The following is a 23,457-nucleotide window of genomic DNA, read 5'->3' on the forward strand; positions in this document are numbered from 1 at the left end:
GGCTTGGAGGGCCGAAGGGCCTGTTCCTGTGCTGTATTGTTCTTTGTTCTTTGTTCTTTGATTGTCTAACCACTGATTATCTCAAAGGGCCTATATTACAAAGGAGAGTAAGTTATCCTTTCCTTGTGTAAAGCTCTGTCCAGGCCATATCTGGGAACTGTGTTCAGTTCTGGGCACCATACATATACGGGCCTTGGAGAGGATAGAATGCAGATTCATCACAACATTCATTCTACATTCATAACCACTGACCCCAACCACTCAATCTTTACCCAGCTAGTCAATAAGGCGATGCAGAGTTGTGCTGTGGTGTTCATAGTCACTGTGACTGTCATGGCTACTCAATCCTCTGGAAGTCCAGGGTGGCATAGCACTTCATTCCAACCCAAACTTTGTAGATAGAATCCAGGGACAAGGATTATCCCTCAAAGAGATTGATATTCACCCTTTCACATGAACCTGGGAATGAACCACAGAGGATCAACAACCGAAGCCATTCATTCACCATTGTGCCTGTTTGGGTGGGTCTGGAGAAGGATTTAATGATGGCTCCTACCCACCACCCCACAGTATACTTGACACCTTCCATGATTGGTGACCAGCACAAAGACCAGAGTGTTTGATAGACATTGGCAAAATATTTGTTATTAATATTTTTAATGTTTAAATTTGCTATTTGTTGTGTCCTTTGTAAAGGAAGCATTTTTACACAGAACAATATAGAACTTTACAGCACAGGAACAAGCCTCTTGACCCAACAGCTCTCTGCTTGACAAGCTTCCTTTCAATTTAGTTCACCTGACCCTTGTGTGTTTTTATTGGTTGATATTGGAGCTACCCAGTGTCCTAATTGTTTAAATTGTGAAAAGACACACCACTAAGATTTTCATGGAAGCAGACAATCGTTTTAATGATAGAATGTCCACACATGGTGCTAAATCAAAACACACTTTAAAAGACAGAATGAAAAACGTACACACCAACAATAAACACAAGTAGATGATCTGACCATGTTATGCATGAGAAATCGAGGCGTGTGGTTCAATGTGTGGCCTCTGGATTTTAATCTGCAAAAGAAACAAACAAATCTTTTATTTCTATCTAAATTAAAAACATTTTTACTACCTTATTCTTCCTGTCACCCACATGTTCATATGTCGACATTTATAATGGGAACTACAAATGTAAGCTTGTTATGCTGTAATTACTCTCTTTCCGACAGTGAAGATGCTGCAGTGCTAATATAGATAAAAGGACATTGTTACAGCCTGAGACATTTATATGGGCAGATCCTGGTGTAATAGTGAACATAGGAATCGATAATGACAATATAATACTGGGAACGGAATGGGAATTGAATTATAGCTATTGCCCTCTAATCCCAGTTCACCTAAAGATGATACTTGGTCTGGAGTCTAATTTGCAACACCACAGGAGATTAATTAGCATGATATTTAAAATAGGATTAAGAGAGGGATTAAAGAAGCAGGAACAGAAGAAAAAATATTTTAGATTTTTAATTATTAAAAATATCTAACAAGAATTGGCATCTGCGACTCCATACTTGTTAAAGTTGATTTTCAGTGCCAGAAAGGATGTTTGATAGTAATTAATTCTCAGCATACCCTTAAAAATTCACTTATAGTTGAATGGATAAGCCCTAATTTTTTTCTGGGGTCCATCATGTAATTATCCCAATGCCCAGACATTCGATGTGGGAGCTGGGCAACTTGGACAACAACTTTCTAATTTCTTTATTCAACTCACATTTGCAGCTGCTGGAAGTTGCTGTCTTTTACTGTTTAATAATGGTGAGCACTGATGATCGCTCCATTATTCTGACTGTAAGTCTCAAACACTAAATCTTTTATGAAAGTTTGACCCCTGGGCTTGAGCGATTGGTTTATAATCTACTTCTGCGTTGTTGACTCAATCACTGTATCAATAATCCCCAAGCTACTATTTACTGTCAGTAAACTTTGTTTTCAAACCATTCTCTCAATACAGCCAACTTGTCTATATCAGCTGAAATTTGATATGTTCTAGGCCTTCTATTGCCAGTACAATCTGTGTAAAGTCGTGATAACGTGAAAAACTTACATAAAATATTAGTATTCCTGTCAAAGCCTATGGCTTCTCTGTTGGCCACAGTGATTGCCTCAGGATTGTGCCATTCTGAATTGCCGTCTTCCCACTTTATAATTTTGTTTCGTTCATCCTCTCTGTTAAAAGACACAATTGTAAGATAATTGCACTTTGAATAAAAGAGAAATTAAACTATCTTCTACAGGATTAGTTCACCAGATAGGTCAGCACACCTTTTTCTTCCACTCCTTGCATCACCTCAGCAATTTGGTTCAAGAGGCCACAACAATGGCTGGTGAGAGAATTGGAAAATGGCGCATACCTTGGAAGCACTGAGAGAGATATGAGCAGCAACGACATGGACCAAAGGATACGCCAAATCTCATTTGAACATAGATCACCATTGCCACAACAGTCAGGAAAGCTGCAGTGATGGAGAGCTTTGGGAATACTAGGTGCCAAGTCACACATTTCCCCCAAGCATGTCATGTCTCAAATTACTCTTATATTCTACACCAAAATATTATTTTCCGAAAGAAAAGATTTCACTTACATTTGAATGAATATATAGACCTGAATTTTAGGTTTGTCTGGGGAGCACGGTTAGCGGAATCGGAAACAGATGTGAAACTGCTCCTGCCCACGATGGGCTACTGATGGCAGTTTCACGCTAGCTGGTCAGTTAACTGATGGGCAGGAATTCCAGAGAAGATGATAGCGCACACTGGGGAAGACATGTCACACTCGCTATAAGAGATGGTAGAGGCAGAGTCCCCCCAGGGTGCCACCAGTCGGAGGATTGGAGACCAGGACAGTGCTGAACCTGAGGCAGATAATGAACCTCTGGTGTTGTTTATTAGTTGGCAAATGCTAGGTGTCCAGCAGGATGAACCTGAATGTTGGGCAGAGATCCTTGAGGTTCAGCGCACCATGTATTGGAGGAGTCCATGCAGAGTTGAGCATTTAGAGCCCAGAGCTCTAAATACACAGCTTCCTCCATAGAAAACGTGGCAACTCCTATTATGGAAAGACAGCTGTAGAAACTTAATCAGGTTTCTGAGGTTGCATTCAGGCCTGCAAGCCCTCACACAGTGGCAGTGACCTCCGCAGATAACTGCCAGTGTGAGAGATGGATGAGACGCCTAGTGACTCTGCTGGCATTTTTCTTTCACTCCATCTCTGGTGAGCAGGCAGGTTCAAACAATCCTCATGTTGGCAGACCACCTGCAGATCCATGCATCTGGGGACTGCTCTCAGGAAGCTCCAGGTGACGTCAACAGCTCCTCTGCCCTTCTGCCAGAGACTGTCGCATCTGAGGACACTAAGACGACTGATGCATGACCAGCTATGTCGCTGGACTATCTCGCCCAGTTGGAGCCCACACAAGCTCCAGTGACCAGTCATCAAGTCAAAGTCATCAAGGCCAGCAGGGCATTAGAGCCAGCAGCTGGCCTCCAATACAGCCATTGGCGAGGGAGAAACACCAATATGTGGCACCCTTAAATGAAAATTTAAGTCACAATGATTACAGAAGGGGTCTCATGGCTGAATCGTTTTTCATTGACACATGTATAATAGTGTATGTGTATCTCACCTCACTATTAAAATGTAGATCGTGCTCAATAGCCTAAGTGTGCTTTGTGCAGTTGTTATGGAGGAAGCCTGGGAATCGTATGTAACACATACGCTGGAATTCTACCACCTTGTCCGCCACGGAATCGGAGTGGTCGAGGAGCGGACAACGGAAATGTCCATTGACCTGTGGCAGGAATTTCTGGTCTTACTTTGGAAGAAATAATAGTAAATTGGAATATTATTTAAATGGAGAAAAATTACATCGTGCGACTGTGCAGAGGGACCTGGGGGTCCTTGTGCACGAATCGCAAAAACTCAGTCTGCAGGTGCAGCAGGTGATCAAGAAGGCGAATGGAATGTTGGCCTTTATCGCGAGGGGGATAGAATATAAAAGCAGGGAGGTCTTGCTGCAACTGTACAAGGCACTGGTGAGGCCGCAACTGGAGTACTGTGTGCAGTTTTGGTCCCCTTATTTGCGAAAGGATATATTGGCCTTGGAGGGAGCGCAGAGAAGGTTCACCAGGTTGATACCGGAGATGAGGGGTGTAGCTTATGAGGAGAGATTAAACAGATTGGGTCTGCACTCGTTGGAGTTTAGAAGGATGAGGGGTGATCTTATAGAGACATATAAGATAATGAAGGGGCTGGATAGGGTAGAGGTGGAGAGATTCTTTCCACTTAGAAGGGAAACCAGAACTAGAGGGCACAGCCTCAAAATAAGGGGGGGCCGGTTCAGAACAGAGTTGAGGGGGAACTTCTTCTCTCAGAGGGTAGTGAATCTCTGGAATTCTCTGCCCATTGAAGTGGTGGAGGCTTCCTCGTTGAATATGTTTAAATCACGGGTAGATAGTTTTCTGATCGATAAGGGAATTAGGGGATATGGGGAGCAGGCGGGTAAGTGGAACTGACTCGCTTCAGATCAGCCATGATCTTGTTGAATGGCGGGGCAGGCTCGAAGGGCCAGATGGCCTACTCCTGCTCCTATTTCTTATGTTCTTATGTTCTTATGTACTCAAGCAAGGCCGTAAAATCTTGCCCACAGACTGAGCTGCAAAGTTTATTTCAGAGGGAGGGTGCTTTGGAGTACTATTGGAAATTCCTGTGAATCAAGGCTTCCTTGCCCCCCCCCATAAGCATCAATGCTGGATCTTTTTCCTCACCCTGGTGCTGTTCAGGCTCATCCTCACATTCAGCACCGGATTCGTCGGGCGGAATTTTACAAGAGAAATTCTAAGTGTCCTATTTTACCATTTTGATTCCAAGTGCTGGGTGGACTTGAAACTCGGAGTGTTTCAGATCCGACTTTTAGACCCGTTCTCAGGCGCCCCCATACCCACTCTGCCTGAAAAAATAGCAGTGATTCTGAATCGCACTGTGGGTGGGGTTTAATGCGCCCAAAACACTGCAGCTCCGATCGGAGCCTTCAACTGCGCATGTGCAGTAAAAAAAAAGAAAAACGCTCCCCTGCCACATCGCTCCCGGGTCGGATAATGCCTCCCCCTCGCCCCCACTGACATTGCCCCACCCCCACAGCATAACTGACCCCCCTTATCCCTCCCATCTCCCAGACCGATCGCGTTCCCCTGCCCTCCCCCACTGAACGCACGCAGGGTGGCAGCAGACCTCCCATTCCACCCCCCCATCGATTGCACGCTGAGTGGCAGCAGAGGACCCCCTTCCCCCCCACCGATCGCATGCAGAGTGGCAGCTGACCCCCCCTTCTCCGCCACCGATCGCACGCAGAGTGTCAGCAGACCCCACCTGCCCCTGCCCCCCCCTCCCCACCAGAGAGCCATCTGACCCGCTTCCCTCCCCCCACCAGAGAGCCATCTGACCAGCCTCCCTCCCCCCCCAACCAGAGAGCCATCTGACCCACCTCCCTCCCCCCACCAGAGAGCCATCTGACCTACCTCTCCCCCCCACCAGAGAGCCATCTGACCCGCTTTCCTCCCACTCCACCAGAGAGCCAACTGACCCGCCTCCCACCCCTACTCTCCTCCCGCATCACCGATCTGACAGAGAGCCGCCGGAAGCTCTGAATTTATGTCCTCAGAAGCTGGAGCGCCCGAATCAGACCTTTGGGGACCATGCCTGTTTTATGCCAAATCAGGACGGGCCAACACGGTGGTAAAGGGGGAAGCGCTGGTAAGTTTGGGCGTGCAGCCCATTAAGTCAATTTAAATACATGCAAATGCATTTAAATTGCCGTCACACCCATTTTGGGCACGGTCCCGATGGTGGCCATTTTCGGCCATTGGTGAACGAGTAACAGGCACGGAGGTGGGCACCCAACTTTACCAAGTTTTCATGCCCGAAAACGGGCGCAACTTGATGGTAAAATCTGGCCCAAGTGTCTGGATAGCATGAAAATGGGAGAGTTGCAAACCCTTTTTTTGGGCGGGTTTTTACTCCCAATCTTATGCACATAGTGCTTGCAAAAATGGGCTAGGCTGTTTCTAGCCACTAGAAGAAGCTCATCTTTCTAGCTCACCTGAAGAATGGGCTTGGAGCTCCGAAAGCTTGTGTGGCTTTTGCTACCAAATAAACCTGTTGGACTTTAATCTGGTGTTGTTAAACTTCTTACTGTGTTTACCCCAGTCCAACGCCGGCATCTCCACATCATGTCTAGCCACTAGAGGCAGTGCGCAGGGTTTAATTCGCCAGTCAACCTGATCAGGCAGCAGAGGGAGCTATTGCGCATGTATAGACCTCTGTGGCTGAATGTGCGCAATTCCAACAGCAGAGGCCTGACAGTGAGAGAGAGAGAGAGAGTTGTCAGACCTCTGCTGTTGCTGCTGGCCTCAAGTCAGCCCTCCCCCCGCTATTGCAGGGGCCCGCGGCTGATCACGTGACCCACACTGCCCAAACATTTCACCCCGGCCACCCAGACCGATCGCCCCGCACCCCCCCCACCCCCCCCCCCCCCCCCCAACTGATCGCAGGCATAGTGGTAGTGGGCCCTCCTTCCCCAAAGACCCTGCCCCAAAATACCCCACCCCTGGTGGTGACCAGCAGGCATTGCCAAAGTGCCAGGATGGCACTGCCCAAGGGGCTCCCTCCCTCCTTGCTCTTGGCCTCCCCAGGGTGCCTCAATAGCCTCCATTTCTACCGGCGAGGGCAACACGACTGTTCCCCGCTTATGGGGAGCAAATGTTTTCCTCGCCGGAGAGAACCTCTCCCAGTGAGACTGCAAAGGCAAGTGAGCCAGGACGATTGAGCGCGGGCTCGCTAATCACATGGAAATCAGGATTTAAATTAATTTAAATAATATATTTAGCCTCTCGCCAGAAATCATAGAATCCCTTTAGAGCAGAAGGAGGCAGTCTGGGAATGGAGGGATACAAACGAATGGTCTAGTTGGACCAATGAGCGGCACAGGCTTGGAGGGCCAAAGGGCCTGTTTCCTGTGCTGTACTGTTCTTTGTTCTTTGAGGCCTTTCGGCCCATTGACCTTGCATCGACAACAATTCCTAACCCCACGTATTTACCCTGCTAATCCCTCTGACACTGAAGGACAATTTAACATGGCCAATCAACCTAACCTGCATATCTTTGGAGAGTGGGAGGAAATTTGAGCACCTGGAAGAAACCCTTGCAGACACGGGGAGAATGTGCAAACTCCACACAGGCAGTCAGCCAAGACTGGAATTGAACCTGGTCCCAGGAGCTCTGAGACAGCAGTGCTAGCCATTGTGCCACCATGTCGTCCATGGGAAATGGGCGAGAGGCTGACCGCGCTGGAAATCCGGTGCCGGTAAACTTGTGAGCCTGATTTTACCAGCTTGCTCTGCCCATTGATGGGCGGGGTGAACCGGTAAAATCACGGCCGTCATCTCTGGCCTCTGGAGCTGCATTGTTGTCTTTATTCTTCAAAGGATGTTGTGGGGAAGGTGTTAGAATTCGTCATTAAGGAGCTTATGGCTGGGCACTGAGAAACTCAAGGTGATCGAGAAAAGTCAGCATGGTTTAGTGGAAGGAAGGTCATGTTGAACCAATTGGAGTTTTTGAAGGAGTAACATTGTGGATAAAGGGGAGCCAGTAGACATACTATACTTGAATTCCTAGAAAGCATTTGTGAAGGTGCCACATCGAAGGTTATTGCAAAAAATAAAAGCTCATGATCTGGGGCGTAACATGTGAACATGGATAAAAGATTGGCTGGCAGAAAACAGAGAGTATGCATAAATGAGTCTTTTTCTGATTGGCAGGATGTGTCGAGTGGCGTCCGATAGGGATCTGTGTTGGGGCTTCAATTTCTTAACAATTTACACCAATGACTTAGATAAGGGGGGCAAAGGCCTGGTAGCTAAATTTGCAGATGACACAAAGATAGGCAGAAAAGTATGTTGCGAAGAAGACGTATGGAGATTGCAGTTGGATATAGATAGCTTGAGTGAGAGCAAAGATTTGGCAAATGGAGTGTAATATGGAAAAATGTGCAGTTATTCACTTTGGCAGGAAGAATGAAAAAACAAGAGTATCACTAAAATGGAGAATGACTGCAGAACTCTGAGGTGCAGAGAATCTATGTGTTTGAATGCATGAGTCACAAAATGTTATTTTGCAACCACAGCAAGTAATTAAGAAAGCTAATGAAATGCTATCCTTTATTACAAGAGGATTTGAACGTAAGAGTAAGGACGTTACGCTTCAGATTTACTGGGCATTGGTGAGGCTACATCTTGAATACCATGTGCAGTCGTGGTCTCCTTATTAAAGGAAGGATATAAATGCATTGGAGGTGGTTCAGAGGAGGTTTACTAGATTGAAAGCTGGAGTAAGTGGATTTTGTTCTGACGAAAGGATAAACAGACTGGGCTTATTTCCACTGGAGTTTAGAAGGGCGAGGGTACTTAATTGAAGTATATAAGATCCTGATCTGTCTTGACAAGGCAGATGTAGAACGGGTGTTTCCTCTTCTGGGTGAGTTCAAAACTAGGAGGCACGGTTTTAAAATTAGAAGTCGCCCTTTGAGGACAGAGATGAGGAGATCTTTTCTCCTCAGAGGGTTATACGACTTTGGAACTCTCTGCCTCAGAAGGCAGTGGAGGGTGGGGTCATTGAATTTTTTAAGGCGGTAGACAGATTCTTGTTAGGCACAGGAATAAAACATTATCAGGGATAATTGAGAATCTGGAATTCGAAACGCAAGCACATCAGCCACGATCTTATTGAATACAGAGCAGAGGCAAGATGCTGAATGGTCTACTTCTCCTATTTTGCATGTTAGCATGCTTGTAAGGATTGAGAGAGTAAGAAGTCTCACAACACCAGGTTAAAGTCCAACAGGTTTATTTGGGAGCAAAAGCCACTAGCTTTCGGAGCGCTTATCTTATCTTCATCAGGTGAGTGGGATTTCAATTCACAAACAGGGCATATAAAGACACAAACTCAATTTACAAAATAATGGTTGGAATGCGAGTCTTTACAGGTAATCAAGTCTTAAAGGTACAGACAATGTGAGTGGAGAGAGGGTTAAGCACAGGTTAAAGAGATGTGTATTGTCTCCAAACAGGACAGTTGGTGAGATTTTGCAAGCCCAGGCAAGTCATGGGGGTTACAGATAATGTGACATGAACCCAAGATCCTGGTTGAGGCTGTCCTCATGTGTGCGGAACTTGGCTATCAGTCTCTGCTCAGCGACTTTGCGTTGTCGTGTGAAACACTCCCGTCGTGTGACCCCGAAGGATCATGAGGCATAAATGTTTAGAGCCACTGCTGCCTTCAGAGGTATTGGATGTCCGCCTACACAGTTTAAGGCTATTTTGGTACAGATCGTGTCACAGATAGAGGTGACTGTTTCCTTGGCTTTTTCGGAGATGTCTGATGCACCATCAATTACGAGGACTCCAGCGAGTGAGTGAAAATAACAGGCTTTTAATCGCAAAGAACTGGAACACACCCTTGTAGCTAACCTGGCCCAGACTGAGGCGAGGAGGAGGTGGAAAGGGAGGAGTCTCAGGTGGAAAGGGAGGAGTCTCGGGCCAGGTGCAGCAGGGGTGTGTCCAGGCATACAACATGTAATTACAATGGGTCACCACAATGTCCAAGTAGCATGATCTGCTTCTACACTCTGATAGCTATTGGTGCCTTTCCTGACCCTTCCTACACCTGCTGGCTCTCCACCACATCTGGCCATGCTTCTAGGTCCTGAAGGCCGACTACAGGATTGCGTTTGCAGGTGTCACAACCCAAAACTTTCAGAAAGTTGTCTATAAGCAGACACAGGCAATACTGAAGTTATTAACCCCTGTGACCATAACAAAAGAGAATGTTTGAAGAAAGTCAGTCAGTCAATAACTGTTTTTCTGGGTCACAACAGAATTGGGAGCTCATCTGGGATGATGACATTAACGATCAGTTGTGGTTGTTTGTGACTAATTTGGTGCAAGGTTCTTGAACACTTATTTGAGGATCCAGGATCTCAGTGGGGAAGACAAGTGATTTTGATTTGGTTTATTATTGTCACATGTATTAGTATGCAGTGAAAAGTATTGTTTCTTGCAATACAGACAAAGCATGCCATTTATAGAGAAGGAAAAGAGAGAGTGCAGAATATGGTGTTACAGTCATAGCTAGGGTGTAGAGAAAGATCAACTTAGTGCAAGGTAGGTCCATTCAAAAGTCTGATGGCAGCAGGGAAGAAGCTGTTCTTGAGTCGGTTGAGTGTGTAACGCTTTCAGATGACAAGCCCCACATTCTGATTTCTCAGTGTTCTCTTGCACAGCACTCCTCAGAAAATACACCTTTCAACTCCAGTCATTCCTTTCTCTGAAGACATCTTACAACCCTATCTCAGCTGCTGACCCTCAGCCTATTGCTTACTTCACACTTAACAGTCACCCTCCACAAATTGTTCACTCATCCTCTTCACAAAAGTATTATGAACACATACCTATCTGCTTTCTCTCCTTGCAGCAGAAGTGAGCACGCAGCTTGGTGAAAGACATAGACTGGGAAAGCAGTGTGGAGTGGGGGGGGCATGGTATAGCAGGGGAGAGTTGTTTGGTGGTGACCTGTTGTTAGCAGGCACCTTACTGGCCACTAGTAATGTGTCCATCTCCTCTAGGAAGCAGGTATTATTCAGGAGACTGCAGATGTCGGTAGCAGCTTTCTCTAACAACCAGAGCTTCCTGAGGCACTGGTGCTCAGAAATGTTGAGGGAGTTGACCCTTTGCTTGCTGAGTCTGTATTGGGAGCCTCACCTCCTTCCAGCTGGACCTCATCGCCAATCCTCACTTGTGGAAATGAAGCCTGCCCTCATATGACACCAGATGGCGGTGCATAAGCTGCACCCATTGCCACAGTCAGGACTGGCAGCTGCAAGTGGTTGAAGTGATAATACTATCTGAGAGAAGAAGTATTTTGGCCTAGAGGCGCTCGGGGGTGACCTTGGAACCTACCCTGCAGAAAATTAGGAGGAAAGGATAATGATAAAATCTTAAAACATTTTACTCCCTGCATGCATGCAACCTCACCTTTCATTGACTGGGAAAGTTCCTCTCGATGTCCTTGATAAATCTCACCTTCTGGTTTTTAGTGATTTTCCAAATTCTATTTGACTGAAGTTCACAAGAGGTGCAAATACACAGAGCCAACTGTTTAGTGTCTCAGATGGTTATATTTTACAGTACCTTTTTCCGAGGCGTTGTTTTGTGGCCTTTTGAAACCACGCTTTGTAGACTGTTAGGGCTAAATGACCCAGAAGAAGCAGAATCACAGCTACAGATAATCCACTGATCAACCCATTCTTATGAATCAAGATGTTACAGGAACCTCCGAAGTACCAGTAGACATCAGTCATGTCACAGCTAGGAAATATTAAAAAGAAAAATTCACTATTACTAGCAGACCACACATGCCATTGCTCATGCCAGACCAGAGTGTAACACCCAGAATTAGAGTCATAGGGCACGATCGTATGACCTCGACCTGCCCATCGTTCAGCGAGGTGGTAAGATTACGTGAAAAGTGATATTTCAGAAACATGACCATTTTCACGCTTCCCATCTTCCCAGTCACTTTTTCTGGGCACGACCAGCTTCGAGCAGGGGGGGGGGGATGGAGGGGAGGGGGGCGGTTCTCAGCCACGGCACTGGGTGGGCCAGGTGCTGGAAGGCCATGTGTCAGGGGATGGATCGACATTTGCAGCACAACAGACTGGACTGAAGGCACAACGGGTTGGACTCTCACCCTTGCTGCCCGAACTAGATCATTTAGTTTCTTCCTGCATTGGCAGCTGGTCTTCTGTGGCAGTGCACAGACATTGACTGCTACTGCCACTGCCTCCCAGGCCTTGTTGGTGCCACGACCCCTGACTTGTCACCCGTCCAGGGGAAGGAAATGATCCCCCCTCTCTTCCAAAGCGTCTGGCAGACAGCCCAGCTCTCCCTCCGTGAATCTTGGAGACTGTTTGTCTGGGTGCCAACTTCCTGGCGTGACTGACTGTGTGTCCATCATGAGCAATTATGCGCAGCTCTCTGTTGTTAACAGTGTGTAGCATAATTGACATAATTGCCAGACGCAAAATAATTAAATCCTTCAATAACTTTGAAGAGGTCATGAAGTCCTTTTACATCTACTTAAACCTAACAGGCAATAACATTTTGGAGCATGCAAAGTTCAACAAGAGGGTCCAAAAGCCCAGGCAACACATAGACTCTTACAAAAATGAGTTATACAAACTGGCTGAGGGCTGTGACTGTGGTGACCTTAAGTCAGAGCTCATAAGACACCGAATAGAAATGGGAGCGCCCGATGATACTGTTTCAGATGTACTCTAAAGAAGATCTGAAAGAGCCATCTAAATCTTCAGAAGTCTGCCAGCAAAGCCAATCCATTTTGCGCAGCAAAGTAAAACTTTGGTGCAGAGCAACCCCAACAGTTCAGCTCATAAAGAACCAAAGGGCAAGAAGGCTCCAGGACAAGAAAAAAAATAGCCAAGCAATGAGGCGGCTTGTCAGCTCTGCAGCACCAGGTTACCTCACAAGCACGAGCAGTGTCCAGCAATCAGTGTGATGTGCTTTGCAGAAACCGACCGGGACAGTCTGGAATGATGTGCAAGTCCAAAAATTTGAGACTTGTGGAGGATCCAAAATGAGTCAATGAGTAGATGAGCCACAGCAAACTCATTGTACCACGGTTGGTTCTGTTGCGGAGGGGAGGGATTAAAAAGTGTGCCAGTCCAATAGTTACAGGGGACTCAATTGTAAGGGGAATAGACAGGCGTTTTTTGTGGCCACGAACGAGACTCCAGAATGGTATGTTGCCTCCCTGATGCTAGGGTCAGGGATGTCTCCGAGCTGATACAGGACATTCTGGAGGGCGGGGTGAACAGCCAGTGGTCGTGGTACACACCAGTACAAACGACATAGGTAAAATGCAGGGAACTAGGAAGAAAGTTAAGAAATCGGACCTCAAAGGTAATGATCTCAGAATTACTACTGGTGCCAAGTGCTAGTCAGAGTAGAAATGACAGGATATATTGGGTGAATACGTGGCTGAAGAGATGGTGTCAGGGGGAGGGTTTCAGATTCCTGGGGCATTGGGACCAGCTCTGGGGGAGCTGGGACCTGTACATATTGGACGGGTGACAACTGGGCAGGACTGGGACTGATGTCCTAGGGGGACTGTTTGCTAGAGCGGTTGGGGAGCGTTGGGATGGGAACCTATGTAAGGTGTCAGAGGAGGAGGGAGCAAGGACAAAAACAAAAGGTAGAAAAGATAATAAGAAAAGTGATAGTCAGAGAAACCAAGTACAAAATTCAAACAGGGCTAGAGAGAAAAATATTGGGAGCGAGACAAACGATGTTAAAAAGTCAAGCTTTAAGGCTCTGTGCCTTAATGCGAGGAGCATTTGCATTAAATTGAATGAACTAATCACGCAGATAGGTGTAAATGGGGACGATGTAATTGAGATTACGGAGACATAGGTAAGAGGGCCAATCCATGGCTTACAAAGGAAATGAGAGACAATAGCCGATCCAAGGATGAAGCATACAGATTGGCCATGAAAAATAATAGGTCTGAAGATTTGGAGTCGTTTAGAATTCAGCAAAGAAGGACCAAGGGATTGATTAAGGAGGGGAAAATACAGTACGAAAGTAAGCTTGCAGGGAACATAAAGACTGACACTAAGAGTTTCTATAGGTACATGAAGAGAAAGAGGTTGGTGAAGCCAAATGTAGGTCCCTACAGACAGAAATGGGGGAATGTATAATAGAGGACAAAGAAATGGTTGAGCAACTTTGGTTCTGTCTTCACAAAAGAGGACACAAATCAGATACCAGAAATGTTGGAGAATGCAAGATTTAGTGAGAGGGAAGAACTGAGGGAGATCAATATTAATAGAGAAATGATGCTGGGAAAATTGATGGGACTGAAGGCGGATAAATCCCATGGCCTGATAATCTACATCCCAGAGTACCTAAGGAAGTGGCTCTAGAAATAGTGGACGCATTGGTGGTCATCTTCCAGGATTCTATAGACTCTGGAACAGTCCCTGCAGATTGGACGGTAGCTAATGTCACTCCAATATTCAAAAAGGGAGGTAGAGAGAAAACGGAATTATAGAGCAGTAAGCCTAACATCGGCAGTGGGGAAAATTCTCAAATCCATTATCAAGGACTTTATAGCAGAGCATTTCGAAAGCAGTGGCAGGATCAGACAGAGTCAGCATGGATTTATGAAGGGGAAGTCATGCTTGGCAAATCTGTTGGAATTCTTTGGAGATGTAACTAGTAGACTTGACAAGGGGGAGTCAGTCAATGTGGTATATTTGGACTTTCAGAAAGCGTTTGACCAAAGTCCCGCATAAGAGATTATCGTGCAAGATTAAAGCGCATGGGATTGGGGGAAGTGTATTGAGATGGATAGAAAACTGGTTGGCAGAGAGGAAACAAAGAATAGGAATTAATGGGTCCTTTTCAAATTGGCAGGCAGTAACTAGTGGGGTGCCACAGGGATCGGTGCTGGGACCCCAGCTATTCACAATATATATTAATGATTTGGATGAGGGAACAAAATGTAACATCTCAAAGTTTGCAGATGATACCAAGTTGGGTGGGAGGGTGAACTGTGACGAGGATGCAGAGGTCCTTCAGAATGATCTGTACAGGTTGGGTGAGTGGGCAAATCAATGGCAGATGCAGTTATAATTTGGATAAATGTGAGGTTATTCACTTTGGAAGCAAAAGCAAGGCGGCAGATTACTACCTGAACGGCTGTAAATTGGGAGAGGGGAGTGTGCAGCGGGACCTGGGTGTCCTTGTGCACCAGTCGCTGAAGGTAAGCATGCAGGTACAGCAGGCGGTAAAGAAGACAAATGGCATGTTGGCATGTTGGTCTTCATTGCGAGAGGTTTCGAGTACAGGAGCAGGGATGTGTTGTTGCAATTATACAGGGCCTTGGTGAGGCCACACCTAGAGTATTGTGTGCAGTTTTGGTCTCCTTTTCTGAGGAAGGATGTTCTTGCTCTCGAGGGAGTGCAGCGAAGGTTTATCAGGCTGATTCCGGGGATGGCGGGATTGATGTACGAGGAGAGATTAACCAGGTTAGGATTGTTTTCACTGGATTTCAGACGAATGAGGGTGCATCTCATAGAGACTTATAAAATTCTAACAGGACGAGACAGGGTGGTTGGAGGGAGGATGTTCCTAAGGGAGTCCAGAACCAGGGGTCACTATCTGAGGATTTGGGATAGACCATTTAGGACGGAGGTGAGGAGACATTTCTTCACCCAAAGAGTGATGAGCCTGTGGAATTCATTACCACAGGAAGTAGTTGATGCCAAAACATTGAAGGTATTCAAGAGGCAGCTGGGTATAGCACTTGGGACGAATGGGATCAAAGATTATGCGGAGAAAGCAGGATTAGGCTCCTGAGTTGGACAATCAGGCCATGATCGTTGTTTAATGTTATTCGCATTAAATTTTGAGAACTCTCCAATGATGACATCGGGTGGATTCCTCTCACTGTTGCCTTGTTGAGTTGTGTCAGGTTGACATATGCGAATGGACCCCTTTGATTACAGAACTGGGACCATTCGAAGGGTCGAATGGCCTCCTCCTGCTCCTATCTTAAAAAAAAAGCCCAACAATGGTTTTTGGGAGAAATTATATATCCCAGATGATCATTTTGGAACACTGGCATATTTGTAAATGGTCACCTCATGAATTTCAAGTCAGAGAAAGGAACCAATGTGATGGCTCTGTCGGATAAGTATTGTGGTTAGTCAAACATTATCTGAAGCCACCTACAACACAGTTAATGAACCAGGCATCAAGTTTCAGATCAAAGCTATATTGCAAGCAACGCTCCAGTAGAAAACAAACAAATATGGGAGATGTTGTAGGTGCTCCACAACCAAGAACTTTCTTCCCTGAGCAGGAAATACTGACCTCAGCTTCATCCAAAAGATTAATCAGATTAATCAGCAGTTTCCAAAACATTTCACTGGGCTGGGGTGACTGAAGATTGCATACGGCAGAAATAATCGTGTGTGCTTGTTTATATCATGGAAAAATACCACTATGAAGCAAGTGAAATGGCAACTTGCTGAGCTGACCATGATGGGGACTACTCCTCACACAATGCCAGGAATTGCCCCAGTGGAATTTATAATGGGACAGAGGCTTCGGATGAGACTAAACCTACTGTTTCCAAACCTGGCGGGAAAGGTGGAGTCCCAACAAGAGAGCCAGAAAAAAAATTATGATTCAGCAAGGACAGAAAATGATCAAAACCAGCGACCCTGACCACATAAGGAACTTCAGAGACGGTCACAGTTGGGTCCCTGGCATCATAACAGAAGAAATGGGACCCATGTCTTATGAAGTAAAAGTGCAGAGCAAAGTTGTGAGGAAGCATCTGAACCATCTCAGGAATAGGGAGCCAGTGCCAGTGCAGGCCTCATTACATGGAGACAATCACTGTCAGCGTCGAGCTATGACTAGAAACTGACCATATGCCTCTCCCTCAGGGTGATGAGGACACGGGATGGAAGCAGGAGAGACTGGCGCCAAGGTTCCGCTCTCACGAAGGGTCATCCAGTCTCAATGTTGGCTCGATTCTCTCTCCACAGATGCTGTTGGACCTGCTGAAATTTTCCAGCATTTTCTGTTTTTGCCCCAGGAAGAACCTACGTAGTGGCGCTTCCTTCGAAACAGAAGATCTCCAATTTGGTTCACACCCCCAGATCTGATCCCATCTTCAACCAACCCCAGGCCAATCGCCAAACGACAGAAAAGGCCATCTTGTGCTGGGGTTGCTGGAGAAGAAATGGACTAGAAGTGGGAGGGATGTTATCAAAAGATCTCCCGTGGGCCTTGTAGAGTACGATCTCACCTATTAAGCAAGCAGAGACTCAATTGATAAGAAAGCGAGTTTCAAAGCAGCTGTATCTCCTTGGGCCGGCAATTAAAGGACCCCTGGGCTTGACCTGTGTGCTGTAGCCAGAGGTGCGGTGCTTTATTCACTATGTAAATAAAGAGTTTTAGTGATGGAAGACTGGCCTCAGCGAGATTATTACACCTTGCTTGGGCCTTTTTGAGAAGGTGTCACAAATAGGGTGTTAAACATTGTGAGCAACTTAGGTCATTGTTTAATGTTATTAGCATTAAATTTCGAGAACACTGCTCTTGGAAAATTTCCAATGATGACATCGGGTGGATTTCTCTCGCCGCTGCCTTGTTGAGTTGTCACAGTAAGAGTTTTAACAACACCAGGTTAAAGTCCAACAGGTTTATTTGGTAGCAAATGCCATTAGCTTTCGGAGCGCTGCCCCTTTGTCAGATGGAGTGGATATCTGCTCTCAAACAGGGCACAGAGCCACAAAATCAAGTTGTTGAGTTGTGTCAGGTTGACATATGCGAATGGATCCCTTTGACGACAGAACTGGGACCATCCTGGAACACCATTCTGTCAGCTGATCGTATCAGTTTGGTCTGTATGGATGTGGTGAGTTCTTTCTTCATACCAAGCTTAAATCTCTGCACATCCTGTTCAGTCAATCCATTCGATGATGGGTAGAAGGTAAAATCCTAATGTGTTGATTCCATTGGAAAGCACGAAATTCTGAAACTCAGTGCAAGTAAAGGCAGTGCCATTGTCAGGAACCAGGACTTCACGTATTCCATGTCATAGAGTCATAGAGGTTTACAGCATGGAAACAGGCCCTTTGGCCCAACTTGTCCATGCCACCCATTTTTTTTTAATACCCCTATGCTCATCCCAATTGCCCACATTTGGTCCGTATCCCTCCATACCCATCGTACCCATGTAACGAAATGCTTTTTAAAAGACAAAATTGTACCTGCCTCTACTACTACCTCTGGCAGCTTGTTCCAGACACTCACTACCCTCTGTGTGAAAAAATTGCCCCTCTGGACACTTTTGTATCTCTCCCCTCTCATCTTAAATCTATGCCCTCTAGTTTTAGACTCCCCTACCTTTGGGAAAAGATATTGACTATCTAGCTGATCTGTGCCCCTCATTATTTTATAGACCTCTATAAGATCACCCCTCAGCCTCCTACGTTCCAGAGAAAAAAGTCCCAGTCTATCCAGCCTCTCCTTATAACTCAAACCATCAAGTCCCGGTAGCATCCTAGTAAATCTTTTCTGCACTCTTTCTAGTTTAACGATATCCTTTCTATAATAGGGTGACCAGAATTGCACACAATATTCCAAGTGTGGCCATATCAATGTCTTGTACAACTTCAACAAGACGTCCCAACTCCTGTATTCAATATTCTGACCGATGAAACCAAGCATGCCGAATGCCTTCTTCACCACTCTGTCCACCTGTGACTCCACTTTCAAGAAGCTATGAACATGTACCCCTAGATCTCTTTGTTCTGTAACTCTCCCCAACGCCCTACCATTAACTGAGTAAATCCTGCCCTAGTTCAATCTAGCAAAATGTATCACCTCGCATTTGTCTAAATTAAACTCCATCTGCCATTCGTCAGCCACTGGCCCAATTGATCAAGATCCCGTTGCAAATGGAGATAACTTTCTTCACTGTCCACTATGCCACCAATCTTAGTGTCATCTGCAAACTTACTAACCATGCCTCCTATATTCTCATCCAAATCATTAATATAAATGACAAATAACAGTGGACCCAGCACTGATCCCTGAGGCACACCGCTGGTCACAGGCCTCCAGTTTGAAAAACAACTCTCTACAACCACCCTCTGGCTTCTGTCAAGAAGCCAATTTTGTATCCATTTAGATACCTCACCCTTGATCCCGTGATGTGTGCAGAAACCTTGTAGTTTCTCAATTGTGACATGGGATGTGGTGGTGTGATGTTTCTCCTAACATTTGGAGTGCGCATCCACCAAAAGCAAAAACATAGAACTCACAAAAGACAAAAGGCCCGGCAAAGCCCACATGCACTCGTATGCAGGACTTACCAGGCCACTCCCATGAATGTAGGGAGGCTGAGGGGGGGCGGTGGGGCCTGGGGGGGTAGGCGGTGGTGAGGGGGTGGGTAGAGTTTTTGATTCTCCTGTCACGAATCACACTGTCTGACCAAGTCTGTAATGTCTGCATGACTGGTCCACCATATGTAGCACCCAGCTAACATTTTCATTTTTGAAATCCCAGAGTGGCCATGGTGTAATTTCATAAGTATCAGACTCTGCCCTGAGCGAGGGACAAACTGCATTGGACCCCCAGAGGTTGATGACATCTTCATCACTGCACATGTCTTTCTTCATCAGACAGGGTTTCATTTCATCTGAGTGTTGTCCTCTGAATCCACCAGTAGTATTTAGGTTTTTGGGCCAGTATGGGTTAGTCTGGAACTGGAGAAGTAGCGTTGCCCGTACAATGTTGGGAATTATAGTGTAATAGTAAGTCTAATAGTAGTTGGCGTGGTGATAGCACCTAGTCAGGACTTGTAGATATATATGTAGTTATGTTATTAATAAACAATTGTTGTTCAGTCATACAAGCCTCTAGACCTCTTGATGAGACAATGTACAACCTTACAACAAAGTTTTAATCGATTGTTCAGTCTTACTAGCATTTGGGTCCATTATTTGTCATTCCACACTTCCCGTTCCCACATTTCACAGGATCATTTCTTGCTTCATGACAGATTGAAGCACAGATGGGCTTGGGATTGGTCAAAATCAGTTTATAATATTGCTTCAAATTCTTCGGAACCAGTGAACCACAGTCATCTGTTGATAGTGAAAAAAAAGTATGTTAATATCTATCTCAATACACCAAAAGTCTTACACCTGCACTGGCTCCCTGTCAACTATTCCTGAAATATATTCCTTTATCTATATTTGTACAAAGTGTGGCAAAAATGTGTCAACTGGAAGTACACTTCCATAGCTAGCAAGTATGCGCAGAGAAAAGGGACAGAATTTTAGCCTCCAATGGGGCAAGCATGGTGGTGGGTGACGTTCCAGTTTTCCAGCAGCATCCAACCCTTGACCATTTTCCTGAAGGTTGGGTGGGGGGTCAGCAGAGACATCAATTAAGGAGAGTTCAAAACCAATTAAAGCCAATTGTCAGAGGCCTCTGGAATTTGCCGTTTGACCTCTGGACTCCTCAAGGCATCAGATCCTCGGGGAACACAAGGGAGGGCCTCAGTACCTGCCTGGATATGCCCACCACCCCAGCAGCAGACTGAGGAAACTGGTGCTCCCGCCAGGTACTCAGGCCTTCCCCTCTGTTTCCCCTTCTCAATGGTGGCCTGGATGCTGAGTCTATTTGTTATTTGAAAGCTTGAAGAGAATGTACCTCCATCTTGAGATGCCCTCTCCCTGTCTGACCTGAAAAGCACACTTATAGAACCATAGAAAATTATAGCTCTGAAACAGGCCTTTTGGCCCTTCTTGTCTGTGCCAAACCATTTTTTGCCCAGTCCCACTGACCTGCACTTGTACCATATCCCTCCACACCCCTCTCATCCATGAACCCGTCCAAGTTTTTCTTAAATGTTAAAAGTGACCCCGCTTTTACCACTTTATCCGGCAGCTCATTCCACACTCCCACCACTCTCTGCGTGAAGAAGCCCCCCCCTAATATTCCCTTTAAACTTTTCTCCTTTCACCCTTAACCCATGCCCTCTGGTTTTTTTCTCCCCTAGCCTCAGTGGAAAAAGCCTGCTTGCATTCACTCTATCTATACCCATCAAAATCTTATACACCTCTATCAAATCTCCCCTCATTCTTCTACGCTCCTGGGAATAAAGTCCCAACCTATTCAATCTCTCTCTGTAACTCAGCTTCTCAAGTCCCGGCAACATCCTTGTGAACCTTCTCTGCAGTCTTTCAACCTTATTTACATCCTTCCTGTAACTAGGTGACCAAAACTGTACATAATACTCTAAATTCGGCCTCACCAATGCCTTATATAACCTTACCATAACACTCCAACTTTTATACTCGATACTCCGATTTATAAAGGCCAATGTACCAATGGCACTCTTTATGACCCTATCCAACTGTGATGTCACTTTTAGGGAATTCTGTACCTGTATTCCCAGATCCCTCTGTTCAACTGCACTCTTCAGAGCCCTACCATTTACCCTGTACGTTCTACTTTGGTTTGTCCTTCCAATGTGCAATATCTCACACTTGTCTGCGTTAAATTCCATTTGCCATTTTTCAGCCCATTTTTCTAGTTGGCCCAAATCCCTCTGCAAGCTTTGAAAACCTTCCTCACTGTCCACTACACCTCCAATCTTTGTATCATCAGCAAATTTGCTGATCCAATTTACCACATTATCATCCAGATCATTGATATAGATGACAAACAATAATGGATCCAACACAGATCCCTGCGGCACACCACGAGTCACAGGCCTCCACTCAGAGAAGCAATCCTCCACAACCACTCTCTGTGGTTCCTTTAAATTGGAAGGCTTCCGGCTGAAAAATCACTGCCACTTGACTGGTCACCAAAATGTGCAGAGTTGTGACCTCCATTTGACCCTGACTTCAGGATGCCGCCCAAGATTTTAAATATTTTATAGATGTCTTGTATCTAGCATGTACCTTTCACGTTTCGAATGATGAAAACTTACATCATAGACTGAGGCTATTCAGCCCACTTTACCTTGGAAAGAAGTCCTCAATTTGTCCCATTCCCCAGCTCTTTTCCCCATTCCTGTCCAATTTTTCCTTTCCAGGCGGTTATCCAATTAGTTTTGAAAGTTACTACTGAATCTTCTTTAGTCAGTGCGTTTCAGAATATATCAATCAAAGCACAAAAATAAGTTTTTGTCAATAATCTTAAATCTGCACCTCTGTTTATTGTTTCTTCCCCTCCGATGGAAGCAGTTTCTGCAAAGTTCCAAAAGTATTAAATAGAAGGTGTATGCATGTGTATATTTATGTTCCTGACAGGTGATTCTATAATATAAGCACAGCATTAATACTGCAGCAATAAATGACAAAACACGCACATCTTACCAGTTATAACTGCTTCTTGAACCGTTGCTTGTGAGCTGTCAAATTCGAATCCAGAGCAGTTACCTGGAATTTAAAATACAAGGTGATGCGAATAGGGCGGCACAGTGACACAGTGGTTAGCGCTGCTGCCTCACAGCTCCAGGGACCCAAGTTCAATTCCGGCCTCGGGTCACTGTCTGCGTGGAGTTTGCACGTTCTCCCCGTGTCTGTGTGGGTTTCCTCCGGGTGCTCCGGTTTCCTCCCACAGTCCAAAGATGTGCGGGTTAAGTTGATTGGCCATGATAAATTATCCTCAAGCGTCGGGGGGATTAGCAGGGTAAAATGCGTGGGGAAATAGGGCCGGGGTGGGATTGTGGTTGGTGCAGACTCGATGGGCCGAATGGCCTCCTCCTGTACTGTAGGGATTCTATGATATTCTAGGATGATACTGCTTATCACAAAATATTAGATGACCAATACTGTATCTGTGCTGGATTGGGGATTTGCTGATTTTAATGCTTATCAAGATAAAGAATATTAGTGCTGGGGAATGGAAGACAAAAAGTTCTCTTTATACTGTGCCTCAGATACTCTCAGGGCATACATGGGTTAGAGTGAATAGTGTAAAGCTCTCTCTACAATGCGCAATCATACATTTCAGATATTGGACACGTGAGACAACAAATACCAGCTGCTCCAGAACTGTGGGCCACAACTCCTATTGGGGTTGCAGAAACAGTGAACGGGGTTACGAGAAGATAAATTACATTAATCTCTCCCCCACTTGTATTGACCTGACAGTGGAAAGTAGCCAATCATAAGACAAATTCCTTAGTATTGGACACTTTGATTGGCTGTGGAAGCTTTAATCAGGCATGTTGCAACATAACTATGCATCTATGTAATATGGGCAAGATGTTTCCCTTCACAGTTCGTCAGAGTGATGGCAAATGGGGGAGGATACAGATTTAGTGATCAGTCTTCTCACCAAGGGCCCAGAATTTTCATCACATATTTTAATATTTATAATACTTTTACTATATTAACTTCAATAATTATATACTTAAATGTTACTATGCTGCTTTATTGCTGTTTTGGTTTGATTGGTGTCTAGGTTGCAATTGGTTTCATGTCTTAAAATTAGATTTTATTGAAAAGTAGTTTAGAAACATTGTTCTGCTATTAAATACTCTTAGGGAAGGCAGAGTGTATGATTTGTACAGACTAAAGTTCCCTCAACATTGCCCCATTACACAGCCACAGGGAAGGTACAGCGCTGATTACATTCAGAGTATAACTCTGCACTGGCCGAGTAAAAATTCTGAAGTGTCAGGAAACAGAGGTAGTTTTAAGTAATCTATATTTGTATTTGATGGTAT

General features: G+C 45.4%; 1 protein-coding gene across 1 annotated transcript in view; it reads right to left on the minus strand.

Annotated features, from left to right (window-relative positions):
- Positions 1-887: 887 nt before the first annotated feature.
- The window catches only part of LOC144481731 (mucin-17-like), a 73,301-nt gene continuing 50,731 nt past the window's right edge, over positions 888-23,457 (minus strand). The window contains exons 7-11 of the mRNA XM_078200878.1: positions 22,100-22,162; positions 19,690-19,852; positions 11,295-11,471; positions 2,101-2,222; positions 888-1,067 (exon numbers count right to left, since the gene is read on the minus strand). Of these exons, the coding sequence (XP_078057004.1) occupies positions 1,063-1,067; positions 2,101-2,222; positions 11,295-11,471; positions 19,690-19,852; positions 22,100-22,162 (530 nt within the window). The 3' untranslated portion in view covers positions 888-1,062. The remainder of the gene's footprint in view (positions 1,068-2,100; positions 2,223-11,294; positions 11,472-19,689; positions 19,853-22,099; positions 22,163-23,457) is intronic.

Source organism: Mustelus asterias, chromosome 31 (genome assembly GCF_964213995.1).
Source record: "Mustelus asterias chromosome 31, sMusAst1.hap1.1, whole genome shotgun sequence".
NCBI classification, from domain to species: domain Eukaryota; kingdom Metazoa; phylum Chordata; class Chondrichthyes; order Carcharhiniformes; family Triakidae; genus Mustelus; species Mustelus asterias.